At 33.1% G+C, this 21,825-nt stretch overlaps 3 protein-coding genes across 3 annotated transcripts; 1 reads left to right on the top strand and 2 right to left on the bottom strand.

Annotated features, from left to right (window-relative positions):
• The first annotated feature begins 826 nt into the window (after positions 1–826).
• On the top strand, positions 827–5,984 carry LOC148302561 (uncharacterized). The gene is made up of 4 exons (XM_088271414.1): positions 827–878; positions 2,284–2,526; positions 3,223–3,319; positions 5,807–5,984. Exons 1-4 carry the CDS (start codon positions 864–866, stop codon positions 5,953–5,955), a joined length of 504 nt encoding a protein of 167 aa, XP_088127540.1. The 5' UTR covers positions 827–863; the 3' UTR covers positions 5,956–5,984.
• Positions 5,985–6,862: 878 nt separating this feature from the next.
• Positions 6,863–10,284, bottom strand: LOC148302560 (uncharacterized). Its single transcript, XM_088271425.1, has 4 exons — positions 10,270–10,284; positions 8,905–9,276; positions 8,234–8,330; positions 6,863–7,079 (listed from the first exon to the last, which is right to left on the bottom strand). Exons 1-4 carry the CDS (start codon positions 10,282–10,284, stop codon positions 6,934–6,936), a joined length of 630 nt encoding a protein of 209 aa, XP_088127551.1. The 3' UTR covers positions 6,863–6,933.
• A 6,079-nt stretch (positions 10,285–16,363) lies between these two features.
• LOC148302559 (uncharacterized) lies at positions 16,364–21,392 on the bottom strand. The gene is made up of 4 exons (XM_088271396.1): positions 21,369–21,392; positions 20,044–20,637; positions 18,176–18,275; positions 16,364–16,619 (listed from the first exon to the last, which is right to left on the bottom strand). The coding sequence occupies exons 1-4, from the start codon at positions 21,381–21,383 to the stop codon at positions 16,477–16,479; spliced, it is 852 nt and encodes a 283-aa protein (XP_088127522.1). The 5' UTR covers positions 21,384–21,392; the 3' UTR covers positions 16,364–16,476.
• Positions 21,393–21,825: the final 433 nt, after the last annotated feature.

Here is a 21,825-nt window from a genome sequence, read left to right as displayed (position 1 = left end):
TCACATATCGCTCACTCATTTCACCAAATGTTTTCGAAATGCCCATAAAATGTACTATATCCCAGCAAAAGCGGCATATTTTTAACTTATAATATTTACCCACCACAGGGCAGAAAGTGATTTTTTTGCATTTTGAAGAAAAGGTATTGTTTAATTATTTTTTAAATATACTAAATATTTTTCAAATTGAGAAAAAAACATTCAGGTTTTACCTAAAAAGATCCGTTGCACAGTAAAAAGTTCAATAAATTGATATTTATTTTTAATACATTTTATTATATTTTTAAACTTTAAAAACGATATCCTGAAAAATCAAGTTTTTTGATATTTGACGTTGTTGAAAGGAGTGAGCGATATATATTCCTGATGAGTAATTTCTATCGCTTATCATTTCTATCGACATAGGATTAAGGTTAACAAGACTGAAACACAAATAAGAAAGTAACAAATAATAAAACACAGGGTTAAATGTAAAATATAAAGCAATAAAAGGTACAGTAAATAGGCATATAAAAAAAAACATAAGGTAAGAAGCATTGATGAATTTTCTAAGTAAGTTAAGTTAAGACACCACTAAATTTGATATTCGCGTTTGTTTGTAATAGCAGCCCAACCCTGATCGGTAATTAATCACGCGATTTTGATTACACTTTTTAGCCTACATATTAAGAATGATAGGCATGTGCTTGTTGCATAGTTTACCGGTAATAATTACCGAAATGCAGTTTGGGCAATGGTCGAGGAAGCGTGAAACAGGGTTCAAACACGCGACCAAACACACTATAAAAGGCATCATCCTTCAGACTCCAATATCAGTTCACAGTAATTGGTTTCAAGAAGAGACTCGACTTGAAAATATCGAAATGGCATTCATTAAGGTAAAAAAACATTTATTTTTAATAATTACAACGCATAAATATGGGTTTTCACTTTAAATTGGACATTTTACAAACCAATTTGGACGCTATATTGCATTTTATAAAAACGTTGGAATTTTCAAAAATATATTCATATTTTGTTCGCCTCCGTAGTGTAATGGTCATCATGCTTGGCTACCGTACTGGAGGTCCCGGGCTCGATTCCTAGGGGGGGAGGGGCAAATAAATATTTGTGATTTTTTCACTCTAATATTTATTTAATTTGATCCTGGACTGGTACCTGAAGCGGAGGGTTGATCACCTTTCCTTCATGAGTTAAAGATCAAGATAACACTTCGTTTATATGATGCAGTGCCCTTTGCACCATTGCGGTGCTGATAAGGATTTGAAACGGAAGCTTCATATACCGTCAGTGTGAATTCCTGCCCACATTTTTTATTCTTAAGACTAGCAATGGCGTTAGTCGTCAAGTTGGCAAGCCTGTCATAATCTCTGCGCACGATTTACTTTTTCTGTTTTTTTAATTATGTTTTTTTTTTTACACAATAATAAGTCAAATCAAATTAATTTGTTAAACGTCCAATTGATTTGATACGCGTCCGATTTGGTATGTAATACGTCAAATTTCAAGTGAAAACCCTGTAAGACACATTAAAATACACACTTGAAATAAAAATAAATTATTAAAAAAATTAATTAGAGAGAATGTAATAAATAAATAATTAAGAAATAAGTAAATAATTAAGAAGTGACTTAACATTTTGAGTGTGTCCAAATACTTGTTCACAAATCTGGATTATCTCCAATTACGGGAGTTATTTTTTATATTATTTTTTTGACATCCCAACAAAGATGAAGAAGAATTTGGAAGTCTGGGCATTTACGGGTCTTACGACCGTCATAGGATGGTTTAAGTGATCACTTTACATATGTGTAACATTCACCAATTCTACCCATGATTGACAACTGTACTACGCAAATTCTTAGACGTTATGTAAAATTATCACTTGAACCAGCCCTTGACGGTCGCTAGCCCCAGGCAAATGCCCAGACTTCCATATTCTTCTTCATCTATATTGAAAAAACTAACTAACAAACTAACAAACTAACCATCACGCCACTTCCTCACAGGGGTAGGCAGAGAGAATAGAACGCCACACCACTCTGTCTTTGCAAACATTCTTCGCCTCTTCCACGTTCATGCATCTCCTCATACACACCCGCCGATCGTTACATCTATATTGAGATGTCAAAAAATTATAAAAACTGACTTATTTTAAATAATTCGATAAACAGAAGTGTTGAATCAAATTGAATCTCTAACCTGCAAAGAGTAGTAGTATTAATATAATTTATATTTTTATAACCTGTACTTCCATCTTTTCCTTCAAAATGCTATTTCCAGTTGTCCGTCTGCCTGGCGTTGGTAGCACTGTGCGCTGGCCACCCGGCCATCTCGCACAGCAACATCGTCCGTGATTACGGCCACATGGGCCACATCGGTCACATGGGCCACATCGGCTACATGGGCCACCTCGGTCACATGGGCCACATCGGTCACTTGGGCCACCTCGGTCACATGGGCCACATCGGTCACATGGACCACATCGGTCACATGGACCACATCGGCCATTACGCTGATCACTATGTAAGTTGGAGTTAATTAGTCACTTACGTTTAAGGAACTCGTATTAATAAGCAGCACAAGCTAGTACGAGTATGGGTATGGAACCCCGAGTTTATTGTCATAAATCAGTAATGTTCATTTTAGTCATCTGTATTCCATAAATACAATGTAAGATACAAAAAACATTATGTATTTTCACCTGTTGATGAGAGAACGTCTGTAGTTCTCGAAACTAGTCGTGTTTACATTTTATATGGTAAATCAAAGCGTTCTTAGACATTTAAGAAATATAAAAATACATATTAGTATAAATACGTACTTAATTAGTATTATAATATAAGATATTATATTATAAAATACTAAAGTAAAATATGATCCGCCTCCAGTGGTTAGCGCGTTAGGCTACCACGCTGGAGGTCCCGGGTTCGATTCTCAAGAGGGCAAAAATAAATACTAGTGAGTTTTAAGTCTAATATTTATTCAATATTACCCTGGACTATAGTACCTGAAGCGGAAGGCTGATCACCTTGCCTTCATGTAAGTAACGATCAAGATAACACTATTTCTTTACGATGCAGTGCCCTATGCACCATTGGGTGCGGATAAGGGTTAGAATAAGAATATAAGGGTTATAAAAAAGTTGGTATTTTCACCTGTTGATGAGAGAGAAATTTAACGCCATATTGATAAATAGCACGATAATTTTAAATTTTCCAGGCTTACCCCCAGTATGCTTACGATTACGGCGTAAAGGACCATCACTCTGGAGATGTAAAGACCCAGTCTGAAATCAGAGACGGAGGAGTCGTCAAGGGTATGTACCAATTAAATTTATCCTTCTGAATTTTTAAAACAGTCAAAATTATTAAAAGGGTCAATCAAAGACAAGAGCTGAAGGTGATTTTCATAAAAGTGCTATTATTTTTACAAACTTAAAAAATTCAGGTGTGTGCGTGCTTTGTTGCGTATCAAAAAAGTCGCAATTTTGAAGTAAGTGTACCTATCGAACATGAAGCAACATCGTTTCTCCAAAAACTGAAAAGGAAACCTGAAAACCTGAATTTTCATTTGATCCAATTTGAGAATTTTATTTCGTTTGTCTATTAGGTACATACCAATTATTTTCATGTGAATTTTTTACTATTTATTTTATTTATTTATTTTTATTTATTCGGGAATTGTACAGCTTACATATAAAAAAAATGATATAAAACAATAGTTACATTAACAGTAATAAACATTACATTACATTGACAAAAAATAGTTACGTTAAAAAAAAGCCAATTAAACAATTCCACATTTATGTTATAAAACTATTAAAAAACATTCAGAGATTAAACCAAAAACAAAAAAAGGGTAGTTTATAAAATAATAGATTTAGCAGGAAGGAGAAGGAAAGGAGAGGAATTAATAAAGGGTGGTTAAAGGATTTTTTTTTTCTAGGTAAGAAGTTAAAAAATATATTTATAAATATACATACATATATATACATGCGCATACATACACACATATATATATACATATACACATTCAATTATATATACAGAAAAAAATTGTCATGCACTATCGTGTAAATTAATTCAATAAATAGTGTTTATTTAATATTAACATTGATTGTCTTCTTTTCGAAATAGGGGGAGGGGGTAGTAACGACTTTTTAATTTTTTTATTATTTCATTAGTTAGCTTATATTACATTTAATATAAACTATTATTTACACTAAATTTACATCATATATTTCATTTACATCTTCTTACAGTAAACAAAACATTTATTTTTAAATTATTTCAGACTCTTTTCATTCTTCAAACATTCAGGCATCTCATCATACATTTTCAAACCCTTATACATTAAACAATTTTGCGACTCGGTTTTTTTCAACAATGGCAGTCTTATTTCTAGTAGTCTTATCCTTATTTCTAGTAGTATGTTCATGAAAAATTTTATTTAAACTATTTTATCCTTAAATACAATCACAATCACAATAAACTATTTTATCCTTACAATCGGCGGGTATGTATGAGGAGATGCATGAACGTGGAAGAGGCGAAGAATGTTTGCAAGGACAGAGTGGTGTGGCGCTCTATTCTCTCTGCCTACCCCTGCGGGGAAGCGGCGTGATGGTTAGTTAGTTAGTTAGTTTTTTATCCTTAAAATATTTGGGTAATTTATCGTTACAAAATTTATGTACAAAGATAAGCATATTATATTTTACTATGTTTTTTTATAGATAACCAGTTGAGTTCTTCTCTCATTTTTTTCTATATTATTATATCTATTACGACTTTTGCAAAAATATTTTAGGGTAGCGGTTAAAAATTAAAAGTTCCCCGACCGCTGCTCCAGGCCCAAAACTTTATCTTAAACTTCGTTAAACTTTCTCTAATCGTAAATAAAATAATGTATTTTTTACGATTTTCAAGTCGAAACCCTTCATTTTTAAATGTTGCTCTTACGACATAAACCCAAAAAATGGTTTATTTATAAATTGATGTAAATATTAAATCGATCAACAGAAGAACGAATACACCAAAGACAATCTTTAAAATATGGTATTTCTTGTTTCGGCATTAACTTTGTGGTAAGACATGTTACAATGATTAAGGAAACACTTTTTTTATGCCACTTGAGTTTTATTAAAGATTTTTATTTTTGTCTTTAATAAAACTCAAGTGCTATAAAAATATGGGTTTCCTTAATCATTATAAAATATCGCACTTATAAATTATAATTGAAAATCTCGCTATGTAAGGAGTCTAGTAAATCTACCAATCCTATTGAAATCATTATATTCTTTAGTAAAAAGGTAGATTTGAGATTAGATAAATTTTTCACTTCACTAGGCAATTCAATTTCTAAATACTTTATATAACTTCTTCTCCGTCTTATTCCTCATTGCTGAGGGTTGTGACCCTTGCAGAAGCAATGACTCTTCTCCAGTTATCCCTTGACCACTAAGGTGCCTGCTGCTGCCTTAATTTGATCGGTCCATCGTGTGGGGATCTTCCACTCCCTCTCTTACCCTCCAGGCTACCGATCACAACTAATCGTTCCAGGCTATCCTCGTTGCCACGCGCAACGTGTCCAAAGAACTGGAGAATCCATCGGGTACGGATATTGGCCAGAGTCAAACCATCCAGGCGTAGTTCCTGGCGAATGGACTCATTGGTGCGTCTTATATATAACTAGATCTCTCGAATAACTTCGATATCACCTTTGGTGTACCGCAAGGTCGCTTTCTAGGCCCTGTGCCAAATGCATGAAATAACTGGATTATTCTAATGATTTGTATATTTTGCAGGCCAGTACTCCCTGGTGGAGCCTGATGACTCAGTCCGCATTGTAGACTACAAAGCTGACGACATCCACGGCTTCCAGGCCAACGTGAAGAAGATCGGACCAACAGTCCACCACGTACCTCATCATCTTCCCCACCATCATCTCTATTGAATGACCAGTAATTTTCAACCCTTCGATGATTAGCTCTGTGATATAAAACAATCGCTGAACCTCTTGAACATAAATTGTAAATACTTGTTTTTAAATAAATTTCTCGCATATATACTTAAGTGTTTTTATTTGGAAATTTATTAAACCCCGTTTCGGAATTTTAACTTGGTATAGTAAAATATGTTTTATCTCACAAAAAGACTGTTTTTATTAGATGAAACACCTTCGTTTTCCTTTATCATATTCTCAATATTATTATTTTATTAAAGTTAAACACTTGCAAAAAGAACGTCATAAATCAAAAATCGTCAATGCCCAGAAAATGTACTTTATCCCAGCAAAAGCGGCATATTTTTAACTTAGTATTTACCCGCTACAGGGCAAAAAGTGTTGTTTTTGCCTTTTGAAGGAAAGGTTATGTTTAATTCTTTTTCAAAAAATATACTTAATGATTTTCAAATGGAAAAAAAACATTCAGGTTTTACCTAAAAAGATCTGTTGCACAGTAAAAAGTTCAATAAGTGGCTTGATATTTCAATACATTTTATTATATTTTTTAACTTTTAAAACAATCTCCTGAAAAATCATGTATTTTGATTTATGACGTTGTTGAAAGGGTTTGAAGAAGAAGAAGAAGATTATTATTATTATTTTTAATAAATGTATTACTTAGTAAATACCACCTTTTCTTAAAATCTACTGTGACACGTGTTTCGATGCATTCTGCATATTTTTCAAACACCATATGTGAAGCTTAGTCTAAATTTTAGAGTTGTGTCCTTGGGACGTTGAAAGATGAAGGGGGTAGGAGCTGTTTCTTACTTTTCTTTCGTCAAATAAAATAAAAGTGAGAAAAATGTACAATTTTTGTTTTATCATAGTAAATAAATATATTTAAATAATTCGATCAATGTATTATAATTTCGAAGTCTCAAATAGCACATAAGTTCATCAGTCATTCTAAATATGGAAACAGGCCTATCTTCTGTAGTTATCGTGAATGTGGGGATCTTCGTGGATCGTGGGACCTATCTTCTTGACTTCCGCCTGGAAGCCGTGAACGTCGTCAGCCGTGTAATCCACGACACGGATTGAACCATCTGGCTCCACAAGAGAGTATTGACCTTTAACAAATATATGTAATAAAATAACTAGGTACCTACCTATACATTTTATTAAGTACTTACAAATAGTACCTACACAAAACAGTTCTACCACCAGATGTCGCATGTGTCGCACAGAATTAAACAAAAGAGATCCGATAGAAAAAATATAATATTATTAACTGTCAGAATCAGATAGATATAAAAATTATTGTAAAGATTAATTAAGAATAAGCTTTTATTGTCGTTTCTTTAATTACAAAGCAACACATTGTTTATTTTATTATTATACACCCACTTTACATATTATTTACGCCCAATTTACAAAAGAAAAATATTACCACGTTATATATATACACATCATTATTTTTACTGTTTTGATATTGTAAGAAAAATTATTGCACTTTGATAAATGTATTTAGCTGGAACTTAATTTAGATAGAATTAATTAAATTAATTGATTCGGCAGTCACTTTGTGGTAAAATCTTTCCATTTGTAATTAATGTTTTGCTTAGTAAATACCACTATTTCTTAAAATGATGCGGCGAATGCATCGAAACACGTGTCACAGTGGATTTTAAGAAATAGTGGTATTTAATAAGTAAGAATAAATTTAACTAGAGATTTGTAATTTGAAAAATACCTAATTCCATATATATATATATATATATATATATATATATATATATATATATATATATATATATATATATATATATATATATATATATATATATATATATATATATATATATATATATATATATATATATATATATATATATATATATATATATATATATATATATATATATATATATATATATATATATATATATATATATATATATATATATATATATATATATATATATATATATATATATATATATATATATATATATATATATATGTTTTTATAATTTACACAAATATTTCAATTTCATACTATTTCGGTGAGCCTAAGCGGCTCATTATTAGAAATACATAGGTATCAAATTGTGGTAAGACTTAAAAGTCCGCGACACAACCACGGGACCACAACCCGATACACATATTTATCATAGACATTTTTTTCCAGTACATACTGAAAAATCTTTAATTCGTTTGATATTTCATAAATATTTATATTTTTCCAAGGAATCTGGGTGTTGAAAAAAATTGTATAATATACCTTTGACAACATCACCATCCCTGACTTCTTGCTGGGATTTGATGTCTCCAGTGTGGGGGTCGTTTACTCCATAGTTGAATGCGTATTTAGGGTATGTCTGAAAATAAATGCAAACTCTTTATATTATAATTTACATGAAAATTATTAACATTTTCATTTATAATGAAAATGTTTATGTTCATTTGCAAAATCTACAATCTCCTAAAGCAATTCTTCGATTGCTTTGAAATTTAGACTGGTGTTTTTACTTGTAACAGGTAACAACATGCTTTTACGAAAAACCGTTTATTTTACCGCAAATACAGCGCTATCTGTTGAACGAAACAACAACATTAGCTAAAGTTAACATTCCGCATGGTGGGCAGCATGCTTCTTGACGATGAACGAGGAAATACGGCGTAAGACGCGGTAATCCATGGTCGCAAGAAAATGTGATTCAGTTGGCTAGGCCATATACTGAGCCGCCATCAAGCTTGATTCTTCTACAAGGCATCGGGTTCCAGCCACCCAGAATGTTCATTACCGACAATCTGTCGGGAATTCGGGACGCGGGCATGGCTAGGGAGGATGCAGCTGGCAGTCAACAGAAGAGTCTGGAGACAGTTGTAGACTCCATGTACTCAAAAAACGGAGCAGATATGGATAAATTAATCAATTAAAATAATACTTACATTAATTTCACCAGAATGGTCTCCATGGTTTCCATATCCATGGCCATACCCTTCACCAATACGACCATAACCGAGTCCATCGTAGACTCCAGGATAACCCAGTCCATTCCCATGAGCGAGTCCCTGATTAATACCAGGAACATAGCCCAGTCCGTGGGCTATTCCAGGACCATATGCTAGTCCTTCGTTTATTGCAGCTGGTCCATACCCCAGACCATCATAGACTCCTGAACCATATCCGTAACCTAGTCTTGGCTCATATGCCAAATCAGTATCGTGAGCCAATTTGGGATAGTGACCTTGAACTAGATTCGAGTGAGAGATGGCTGGATATGCCTTGCAGACTGCTGCAAGTGAAAGATAGAGGCACACCTGAAAATAAAAATGGTAAATCATTGGAAAAGTGTAAATGATTCATCTCACCAATAGATGTCTCTAGTGAAATTCGAGTGATTCAAGTATAAAGTTTCGAAATTGGATCATTTATATAGAACTTCCAAGAACTTGAGTAGTGTGGTTGTCAATCATGGGTAGAATTGGTAAATGTTACACGTGTGTAAAGTGATCACATAAATCAGCCTATGACGGTCGTAAGCACCGTAAATGCCCAGACTTCCATATTCTTCTTCATCTATATTGAGATGTCAAAAAATAATAGTATTTAAAATGTGCATTTTGAACATTCCTCACTTATTTTGTTGGATAAGAAATTATTCATTAGTTATTTTAACAATAATCAATTCTTTTTTGCTCTTTTGCTCCATTTAATTTTTTTTAACTGTCGTTATATTTCGTATTTTTCATTTTTTGCATTATAATTTTTGCATAATACATTTTGCAATACATTTTTGCAAAAATATGTATTTCGGCTTAACACAGGCTTTACTTAAAGGAGCCAAAATACATACATTACTATATATAATATTAAATATATTTTTTAAAACCACAAAACAATTGTCAATTTGTACAACAAGATCTAATTTTTTTCAAGAACACACTTAGGGCGATTGTCCACTACCCGAAATTTGACAGTCCGACGTTCGGTTTTGAAAAATGAAAGTAACTACGACAGTTTAACGTGATCGAATTTACGCGCAACGTGTTCACGCACCGATCAAGATCACCGATCCGAAAAAGGATGGACAAAAGCACAAGCCAATCCAAGCCAATTGTCGTTTTAAAACGCTTACTGACGTGCCGGACGGTAAAATTCTGTGTAATTCCGTGTAGTGGACAAACGCCCTAAGAACACGTGAAATCACCGACCAAAAAATAATCTTCACTTAATTTATATAACCTCTTTTGAAGGTGAATTTTTCGCTCTAATAACCACGCCGCAATAAATTATATAATATGACAATTTACCTTGGCGTACGACATGTTGCTACTGTGCAGTATTAGATCACAAACTGATGCTGCAACAGATTCTCCGGGCACTTTTATACGTCGAAGGAATAGAAATCGTCACTCGAATAGGCCAGTTTAGAGGTTGGTCACGCAGATAATAAAATGATATTACTCAATATTTTGCAAAAGTCAATGGAGCAGAGAAAGGTTCAAGATCAGCGTAAGGTTTTTTCTGCTTTGCCGACTGCCAAGTATTTGGAAATGATCAAGTTATAGTACATTTTGATCGTGAAGGCTGTACATATTTATTGATTTGGCGTTTAATTTGTAGAACTCCATTTTAATTTATGTATTAATTTTAAATCAAACAGATTTTTTTGAGTCTACTAAGTTTTATTTTATTAACAAATTTTTTATGTGTTTTTGTTAATAAAATACAACTTAGTAGACTCAAAAAATCTGTGTTTGATTTAAAATTAATACATAAATTAAGGCTGTACATAATGAATCGGACTTCACGAATGGGACTTGCAGTAGGCAGGAATATCGGATTTTGATCTGAGTACATTTTTTAAAACCCTCATCCGCACCCGATGGTGCATAGGGCACTGTATCTTTTATAAGGGCAGTGTTATCTTGATAGTTGACACACAAAGGAAGGGTGATCAGCCCTCCGCTTAAGGTAACGCCTACCAGCCCAGGGTAGTATTGAATAAATATTAAAGTGAAAAAAACACACTTTCTTTTCTAAACCATATATTTATTTAGAAAAAAAAATTAAAGAAAAAACAGTGTTAAAGCATAAAATTCGATTACGACAAATCGCGCACTCCTTTCAAGAACGTCATAAATCAAAATAAAGTTTTTAAAGTTTAAAAATATAATACAATGTATTAAAAACAAATACCAAGCCACTTATTGAACTTTTTACTGTGCAACAGATCTTTTTAGATAAAATCTGAAGGTTTTTTCTCCATTTCAAAAATATTTAGTATATTTAAAAAAAATAACTAAACAATACATTTTCTTCAAAATGCAAAAACAACACTTTCTGCCCTGTAGCGGGTAAATATTAAGTTTAAAATATGTCTCTTTTGCTGGGATATAGTACATTTTCTGGGCATTCCGAAAACACACTCAACTTATAATTGACCATTTTCGATTTATGACGTTCTTGAAAGGAGTGAGCGAAATGTCAAAAGATTTATCGGGTATAATCGATAGCCCGCAACTTAACTTTCTTTGAACCGAGGTTACATTTAACGTTATTAATTAATTTTGTTTAAAACACCGTTTTTGTTTTGAAAAAGTAAGCTTTTCTTTTAAATAAATAAGTATATGGTTTTGAAAAAAAAGGTAACCTTAATTTTCTTTGAACCCAGTTAACATTTAAGGTTATTGATTTTTTTTGCACAAAACACCGTTTTTGTATTGAAAAAATAAGTTTTCCTTTGACATACATATAGGGTTTTCAAAATAAAGGAGTTTTCTAATAGGTCTAAATCTACTGTGACACGTGTTTCGATGCATTCCGCATCATTTTGAAAACAACGGGGAATGCATCAAAACACGTGTCACATTAGATTTTAATAAAAAGTGGTATTTACTAAGTAAAAGATTTATTAAAATTTTTCATTTCAGACCTTAAAAAAGTACATTTAAAAGGTACCTATTTCAAATGTTGACATCTCTACATAGGTTACGAAGAATATGGAAGTCTGAGTATTTACCGGGCTTACGAACTGTCATAGACTGGTTTCGAGTGATCACTTTACACACGTGTAACATTCACCATCTACCCATGATTGACAACTACTGGTTAGGCTATTTTTGATTATGTGTCACAGTCTAGATTGATTCCTATCCCAGTCTTCTTTTCTCCTATCCTATAATTCTATTCTGTCTCCTTCGCACGTTTTTGAAGACTTGAAAAAGCAAATTGCAACATTTTTGTTGTTGCAACTGGTCAGTGCTCCCTGTGCCTTGGTTCGACACACCTGTTTAAATCACTAATCGTATTTTACTAAAACTACACTATAATATATTAAATAACGTGACTATTTAAATACAAAAATAAAACAGTTTTATAAGACCACTTTTTATGTGTATTTAATGTAAACGCAAGTAATTTTGAGATATTATTTTTTGACATCTCATCAAAGATGAAGAAGAATATAGACCCAGGACGTCCAACACAGTAGAAGGTAAAAATACCTTTCCCATCCTTAACCCTTAATTACTCGCATGGGGTCAAAGCAATTTCGTATAAAAAATTAAGCATTTTCTGCTTCGCATTTGATATTTAGTTATTTTTTAACATCTCGTCAAAGATGAAGAAGAATATGGAAGTCTGGGCGTTTACGTGGCTGACGACCGTCATAAGCTGGTTTAAGTGGTAACATTCACCAATTCTACCCATTATTGACAACCACACTACTCAAATTCTTGGAAGTTCTATATATATATATGAACCAATTTAGAAACGTCGATCTTGAATCACTAGAAAAGACATCTATGGGTGAGATGAAAAGAAGCTTTTTGCTGTCAAAAAGTAATAGAAAAAATAACTCCTATAATTGGAGATAATCCAGATTTGTGAACAAGTATTTAGACAAATTCAAAATGTTGTAAAGAAACATTACATCGTGGAGTTTGCAGCTTGCAACAGTTCGGCTGTCCAAACTCAAAACACAGTAAGGGACATTTTATTGTTTTTTTTTGGACTAAGTAGATTGTACTTAGTCCAAAAATGCAAGAAAAACGTACTGCAAAAAAAAATCCCTTACTGTGTTTTAAGTTTGGACAGCCGAGTTCTCCTCGGAGGCGTCCGAAGATCTACAAAAAGGTTAGTCCATTCACTCCATATGCTCATCATCCATTTGCGCTGTGTCATTTTACAAAATTTGATAACCTGCTTTGTGAAATAGATTACGCGTTGCCAACTACACTACTCAAATTTATATCATACATTTTCAAATCCTTATTCATCATAAAGGGTGTTTTTTAGACTAACTAACCATCACGCCGCTTCTCCGCAGGGGTAGGCGGAGAGAATAGAGCGCCACACCACTCTGTCCTTGCAAACATTCTTCGCCTCTTCCACATTCATGCATCTCCTCATACATACCCGCCGATTGTTACGACTCTGTTTGACGACGTTACGACTGTTTGACTCTGTTACGACGTTGTTTTTTTTAGAGGTAAACAAATTCAAACTTTCGAAATAGATCGTATCATTTGGCCGTGTCGTATTATAATTTTATAAATAAATATTGTAAAATGTGCCCTCGGCACGGGAAAACTCAGTGAGGGAACATTATTGTAATTTGTAATTATCTATATGATGAAAATGATGAAAATAAATATATTATAATGGATCTTTGTCAGACGGGAGGAATATCTAATTTAACATACTCAACCTATAAAGGATTGTATTAGACCCGTGCAGTGTTTATAACAGGGAGGAATATCTAATTTAACATACTCAACCTATAAAGGATTGTATTAGACCCGTGCAGTGTTTATAACAGGGAGGAATATCTAATTTAACATACTCAACCTATAAAGGATTGTATTAGACCCGTGCAGTGTTTATAACAGGGAGGAATATCTAATTTAACATACTCAACCTATAAAGGATTGTATTAGACTCGTGCAGTGTTTATAACAGGGAGGAATATCTAATTTAACATACTCAACCTATAAAGGATTGTATTAGACTCGTGCAGTGTTTATAACAGGGAGGAATATCTAATTTAACATACTCAATCTATAAAGGATTGTATTAGACCCGTGCAGTGTTTATAACAGGGAGGAATATCTAATTTAACATACTCAACCTATAAAGGATTGTATTAGACTCGTGCAGTGTTTATAACAGGGAGGAATATCTAATTTAACATACTCAATCTATAAAGGATTGTATTAGACTCGTGCAGTGTTTATAACAGGGAGGAATATCTAATTTAACATACTCAATCTATAAAGGATTGTATTAGACTCGTGCAGTGTTTATAACAGGGAGGAATATCTAATTTAACATACTCAACCTATAAAGGATTGTATTAGACTCGTGTAGTGTTTATAACAGCCGACAATCAATATTTTATATTGAATAAATATGACAGTGAAAAAATTACCAAATAAATGAAGAGCGCGCCAGTCGTGCAGTCATTCATCCATAATCATTAAATTAATTGTTCATGATGCAGGGTTGTCACAAAATTTGCCATAGATAATAATAATAATAATAAAACCCTTATCCGGATCCCAATGGTGCATAGGGCACTGCGTCATATCAACGCAGTGTTATCTTGATCGTGTACATATGAAGGAAAGGTGATCAGCCCTCTGATTCAGGTACCAGTCCAAGGTTATATTGAATAAATATTACAGTGAAAAAATCACTCATATTTATTTTACCCCCCTTGGGAATCGAACCCGGGACCTCCAGAACGGTAGCCGAGCGTGCTGACCATTACACCACGGAGGCGGAATATTTATTCAATATTACCCTGGACTGGTACCTCAAGCGGAGGGCTGATCACCTTTCCTTTATATGTAAACGATCAAGATAACACTGCGTTTATATTAGGCAGTGCCCTATGCACCATTGGGGTGCAGATAAGGGTTTTATTATTATTTATTAATGATCAATATTTTCATTCATAATTTCCTTTTTGGAAAATTAGCCTTCGTAGAAACGATGTTTTCGTAAGTTGGTAATGAATTACGTCACTGAAACTGTGGTCTTATTTTAATATTGGTGACATTGCTAAATTATTGGCGGCTCTATTTGATTATGTCTATGGTCCACCCTTCCACCCCAATTGGTAAATTGTTTATTTCCACACTACTACTATTATAGCTCTATAAAGCAGAGACATTTTGGGATACGCCGCATAATACACCCGATGACGTAGAATTTTATGACGTATAGCGGTGTCCGTTTTTCGTTTTATTAAAATATCTAAAGTGTAACTTTAATATCTCCTTTACTTCTCTACAGATTTCAATAAGAATGTTACCGATAGTCTTGTAATTTTTAAAAATTAATTTATTAGCCAATAATAGCACTTAATGAAATTTATCCATAAGTATATCTGATGAGTACAGCTCCGTAGTATAGTGATTATTGCATTCGGCTACCATGCTGGAGAATTTGTGTTTTAATTTTTATATATGTATATTTCAGGACTTGCGATAGTAGACGTAAACTTATAGTTGGTGTCAAAAATAACACTGCCTTTATGGATTCGAGTGTCTTATGCTCCAGCGAGTGCGGATAGGTGTCAAAATATGGACCCCAAAATAATAACAAAAGTATTATTATATAAAAAGTTTATTCACACAGGTACATTGAAAGACAATGAAATTAATAATTTTTTTTTTTTAAATAAAACACACACAAACAAACACAGAATATACGGTAGAAATATATACATATACACATAATAAAACCGTAAAATGAATACGTTAATTTAATCTTATACATAAATAAAAAGAAACAAGTAAATAATGTACAAAATCAAGAAAAAAGCAAATAAAATTATAAAAATCAAGTACGATAAAATATAATGGAAGGCAACAACGGAAAATATATTAAGCAAAATAATTATGTGAAGTAATTTAGAATATAAAATAAAATAAAATAAAAATATATTTAGTTTGACAAATATACTGAGAAAACTCATTAAAGAGATAGGCATTAGAAAAATATATTTAAAAAAAATCTATTTAAAATATTTTAGAGTCATACGTATAAAAAATCAAATCATATGTGTTTTAGCACAATTACTGATGAGTCATACAAAATCAAGTCATATGTGTTTTAGCACATTTACCGACGAATCATACAAAATCAAATCATATGTGTTTTAGCACAATTACTGATGAGTCATACAAAATCAGGTCATATGTGTTTTAGCACATTTACTGACGAATCATACAAAATGAAATCATATGTGTTTTAGCACATTTACTGACGAATCATACAAAATCAAGCCGTATGTGTTTTAGCACATTTACTGACAAATCATACAAAATCAAGCCGTATGTGTTTTAGCACATTTTCGGACAAATCATACAAAATCAAGCCGTATGTTGTGTTTTAGCACATTTACTGACAAATCATACAAAATCAAGCCGTTTGTGTTTTAGCACAATTACTGACGAGTTATAAAACCCAAAGTCATCTTTAGTAGAATTCAGAGGCGGGGGTAATGTTTAGTAGTGTTTTTTGTAGTACTGGGGAGATGGGTGGATGGAAGGCCCGATTTTCTTTACTTGAGCGTTGAAGCCGTGAGCATCATCAGCTGCATAGTCTACCACACGAATAGAGCCATCTGGTTCCACCAAGGAGTATTGACCTGTAATACAAAATGAATCATTCAATTACACAAGACTCTAAGAAGCATATCAGGCAAGAGTCTTCGAGATAGAATAAGAAACGCCAGGATCAGGGAAATATGCGAGATGGAAGATGTCGTAAGATGGGGAAGGCAACGAAGGAGACAATGGTATGCGCGTATGAGGAAAATGGAACCATCCACACATCGCACTTTACGGCCAACCCCATGGTAGACTCCCGGGCAGACCACCCAAGAGATGGGTCGACAGCTGGGAATCGACATCGCAGGAGGCTAATCCCTCTTAAAAACAGGCCACAAGGCCTACACCAAGATGAAGAAGAATAAGAAGAAGAATTACACAAGAATTTTTACTTGTAGGGGAACTAAATAAATGCCTTGCGGAACACCAAAGTGGATAGCCAAAACCATTATTTCCATATTTTCAAAATCACATATTTTTTTTCTCTGTATCAGAATAACGCAGAGTTATCTTAATTATAAATGTATTTAGGCAAGTTAATGAAACTCATACTCCACGTACCAGCATAGAAAAATACACACTACATTGATATTGAATCATTTGAATGCCTGAACCTTCTGACTATGCCAAGTTTTCCTCGGTCTTCCTGTGATCCCTTTTTCAACTACGTTTGCCTCCTAAATTTGTTTTACCCACGTTTGCCTTCTTATTTTTTAGGAAAGAATTCCTCACTCATTCGTTCCATATGTCGAAACTTATCTCAACACACCTTTCTTAATTTTATCGATAAAGCTTGTTTCAGCTTTGGATTCTTTCCTTATCCATTCAAAGATCTATCATACAATGTTTTGCCGCACTGAGAGATCGTCTTTCGACTATATTCAGTATATTTTCATCCTTCAATACTTCACTACCATACCATTAGAGCGTGTACCACGACTCCGTTGTGTACTGCCAGTTTAGTTTCCCCTGTTTCCCGTGTATTTGGCATACTTGATCGTGCCATGTTTTTCTCGGTCTTCCTCTGCTCCTTTTTCCAATTACATTCGCCTCATAAATTTGTTTTACCGTTCTTTTCTCACTCATTCGTTCTACATGTCCAAACCATCTCAACACACCTTTCTTAATTTTATTGATAATGCTTGTCTCAGCTTTGCATTCCTTCCTTATTTCACTATTCGAACATCTATCATTCATCGTTTTGTCGCACATTCTTCTGAGAGATCGCATTTCGACTGCATTCAGTCTACTTTCATCCTTCTTTTGCCAACTCCATGTTTCACTTCCATACATTAGAGTTGGAACCAGGACTCCGTTGTGCACTGCCAGTTTAGCTTCCCTTTTTAGGCTTTTATTTGCTATAACTGATTTCAGTGCATCATTCACTCTGTTTCCAGCATTCACTCTTCTTTCATTGTCACTATCAATATTTTTGAAGACTAATTAATTATTTTCTTCTTCAAGCATCAACCATGTATCTACTTCGAAATTTCGGACAGTCTCAAAGCCTTCCGTTTCCCCTGCTATCATTCCACTCCAAATGAATTTGATTTGTTTTTTTTTATCAAATAATAAAAATTAAAACATAAATTACCTTTCACGACACCACCATCTCTGACTTCATGCTGAGACTTGACATCTCCAGTGTGAGGGTCCTTGACTCCATATTCAAACGAGTACTTGGGTGATGATTGCTAGAAAATTTTCATTAGATTAATAAATTACGAGCTTATTCTAACCTCTTAAAGAGACTTTAAGAGATAAAACCGCAACAAAGCTCCGCTTTTAATAAAAAAACATGTGATATGTTCCTGTAATAATAATTGTTAGTATGTATATTGTTGCCTAGCAGGTACTGAGTTTTTCAAAAAAATCGCCTGATTATTTTTAATATCTTGTCCGCCTCCGTAGTGTAATGGTCAGCACACTCGGCTACCGTTCTGGAGGTCCCGGGTTCGATTCCCAAGGGGGGCAAAATAAATATAAGTGATTTTTTCACTGTCATATTTATTCAATATTACCCTGGACTGGTACCTGAAGCGGAAGGCTGATCACCTTTCCTTCATGTGTAAACGATCAAGATAACATTGCGTTTATATGACGCAGTGCCCTATGCACCATTGGGGTGCGGATAAGGGTTTTATTATTATTATTATTATTATTAATATCACGTTTTATCCACTAAGTATTTATTTAAATAAATAATAGGGTACAACACATAAAAATGCGCTTTATCCTCGGTTGGATTAACCCTTTCCGGTACATAAAAAAAAATTAAAAATCTACCAGGTCTACATTAGATTTACAGCATTACAGGGTTTAACAATACATCCAAGTTTTTTTTTAAATAAAACTACACTTGTTTTAAAAATTTATTTTTATTTTGAATGTTTACAATCTTGTCTCTTATTATTACATTCGACACTAAATACGAGTGAGAAAAAAATAAGTTTGTATTTCAACACTAAACTGATGAAGAAAAAAATGTCGAATGACATTCGACATTGGACCGGAAAGGGTTAATAAACTACAATAGATACTGATTTTTAAAGCAGAATCTAAGATTCAAAAAAATAAAAGGGTCACTGCTAAATTAAAGCTTACTCAAATAAACACATATGAAGCGACGTAAGATTTATGATTTCTGATAATATCACATATCGCTCACTCCTTTCAAGAACGTCATAAATCAAAAACAGTAAAATTTTTAGTTGTGCATGTTTTCGGAATGCCCAGAAAATATACTATATCCCAGCAAAAGAGGCATATTTTTAACTTAATATTTACCAGCTACAGGGCAGAAAGTGTTGTTTTTGCATTTTGATGAAAAGGTATTGTTTTATTATTTTTTTAAATATAATTAATATTTTTCAAATGGAGAAAAAACGTTCAGGTTTTACCTTAAAAGATCTGTTGCACAGTAAAAAGTTCAATAAGTGGCTTGAGATTTATTTTTAATGCATTGTATTATATTTTAAAACTTTAAAAACGTTCTCCTGAAAAATCAAGTTTTTTGATTTATGACGTTCTTGAAAGGAGTGAGCGACATATATTATATGATATGAGTTGATATTTTCTAAGTCAACGTTTAGTTTTTAAACGGATATATCGCTGAATAAATGCCAAAGGGCCACAACAAAAAAAACTCTTTATTCTAAAAATGGTAACAAAATCGTCAATCATACACGATTCTAAATGAAATGGACATTTCTAACGCTAGAATCATGGGTGTCTTTTTCGAATATTGTTGACGTTGACAATTTCGTTACCATTTTTAGAATAAAAAGTTTTTTTTTTGTATTGTGGCCCCTTTGGCTACCATCGATATATTACCTGAAAATGACTGCCGATGTAATTAACGAAATTTAAAAAAGGAATCCATTGAATGTAAAAAAAAAAATTCGTACAATAATGCAAATCTTATATGCAAGGCAAAAAAGCACTTATTTGAAATTTTCTTACGTGATAGTGTCCTCCATAACCTCCTCCATATCCGTATCCTCCCAGTCCTTCGTATCCATTATATCCCAAGTTGCCATAACCCAAGTTGCCGTAACCTAAGTTGCTATGCCCCAAACTGCTATATCCTAGGTTGCCATGCCCCCAATTGTTATATCCCAAGTTGCCATGCCCCAAATTTCTATATCCCAAGTTGCTATATCCCAAACTGCCATATCCCAAGTTGCTATGCCCTAAATTGCTATATCCTAAGTTGCTATGCCCCAAATTGCCAAGTCCCAGACTTCCATACCCAGATTTATCGTAATATCCTAAGTTACTGTGACCCAAACTGCCATAACCCAAGTTTTTATATCCAGAATATCCATGGCCCCACTGGGTACTAGTTACTGGTCCATAACCGACTGATTTATAGGACAGAGGGCTCAGTGGCTTGACGGCCACAGGAGTGTAGCCGAGGAAATCATAGTTTTGGTAGTTGTGACCGTAGCCCAAACCTGAACTATAACCAGAATGACTAAAGTCCTGAACTAAATTACTGTGGGATACTGCTGGATGCGCAGTGCAAAGTCCCAGGAACGCAGCAAAAACGGATATCTAGAAAAAATAATACGATGAAAACTCCTATAATTGGAGATAATCCAGATTCGTGAACATGTATTTGGACACACTCAAAATGTTGTTAAATAAACGTTATTGGGTTTCAAAAGGGTTGAAAAGTCCACCAAACAATTTGCTCACTCCTTTCAACAACGTCATATATCAAAAATCGTCAATTTTCAGTTGTATGACCAAAACAATTGAGAATTAGTGGTCATTAAAAAAGCGTTTTTTTTTTGACATCTCAGCATAGATGAAGAAGAATATAAAAGTCTGGGCATTTACTGGGCTTACGACCGTCATAGGTTGTTTTAATTGATCACTTTACACACGTGTAACATTCACCAATTCTACCCACGATTAAAATTATTACACTATTAAAATTCTTGGAACTTATATATATATATATATATATATATATATATATATATATATATATATATATATATATATATATATATATATATATATATATATATATATAGTTCAAATTCGAATCATAGTGCTTGAATCCCTAGAATTTTACTAGAGACATCTATGGTGAGATGAAATAATATAAAAATAATTCCTAATTGGAGAGTAGTATTTGGACACACTCAAAATGTTGTAAAACAAATTGTTCATTTACAGCGTAATAAAAAATTACCAGCTGTTTGTTGCATGTGCTCAATTTTGTACGCTTTGCCAAAAAAAACAACAAAAAACACAAATAAAAAATTATAACTTACCCCTAACAAAGTCATGATTTGGCTTCAAATACTTGGACTTAACTGATAGTCTATCAAAAAATATGGTTTATATATACCAAAAAACGTAAAGAGGTGTGTCTTCTTGAAATATTAATACTAATAACTTGTTAATTAATAAATTAGGTGATATAATAAAAGAATAACCAGACCGTGGTTGAATTCAAGATCACGTCAGTAGTATAAATGTGTTGAATGTAATTACAAGTACCCAATATTACAAAAGAATTATTTATGCTTCCTTTAAAAGTTATAAATATTACGCATATTTAGGAAGTACATTCACGCATTTTAAATTGAATACTAAATTCGGAATTTCGCAATCTGATTTTTATTACCTTCCAAGGTGAATGAATACTTGACGGATAATTGGTAGAATGAAACTTCGATTAAATAATCGATCCAAATGATTATTTTACTAATTGTTGACGTTAATTAT

The sequence above is a fragment of the Brachycentrus maculatus genome, unplaced genomic scaffold (assembly GCF_059751285.1).
Source record: "Brachycentrus maculatus isolate JH-2025_06_01 unplaced genomic scaffold, ASM5975128v1 h1tg000440l, whole genome shotgun sequence".
In the NCBI taxonomy this organism is placed as follows: domain Eukaryota; kingdom Metazoa; phylum Arthropoda; class Insecta; order Trichoptera; family Brachycentridae; genus Brachycentrus; species Brachycentrus maculatus.
The sequence above is the reverse complement of the archived record's forward strand: the minus strand, read 5'-3'. Positions and strand labels throughout refer to the sequence as shown.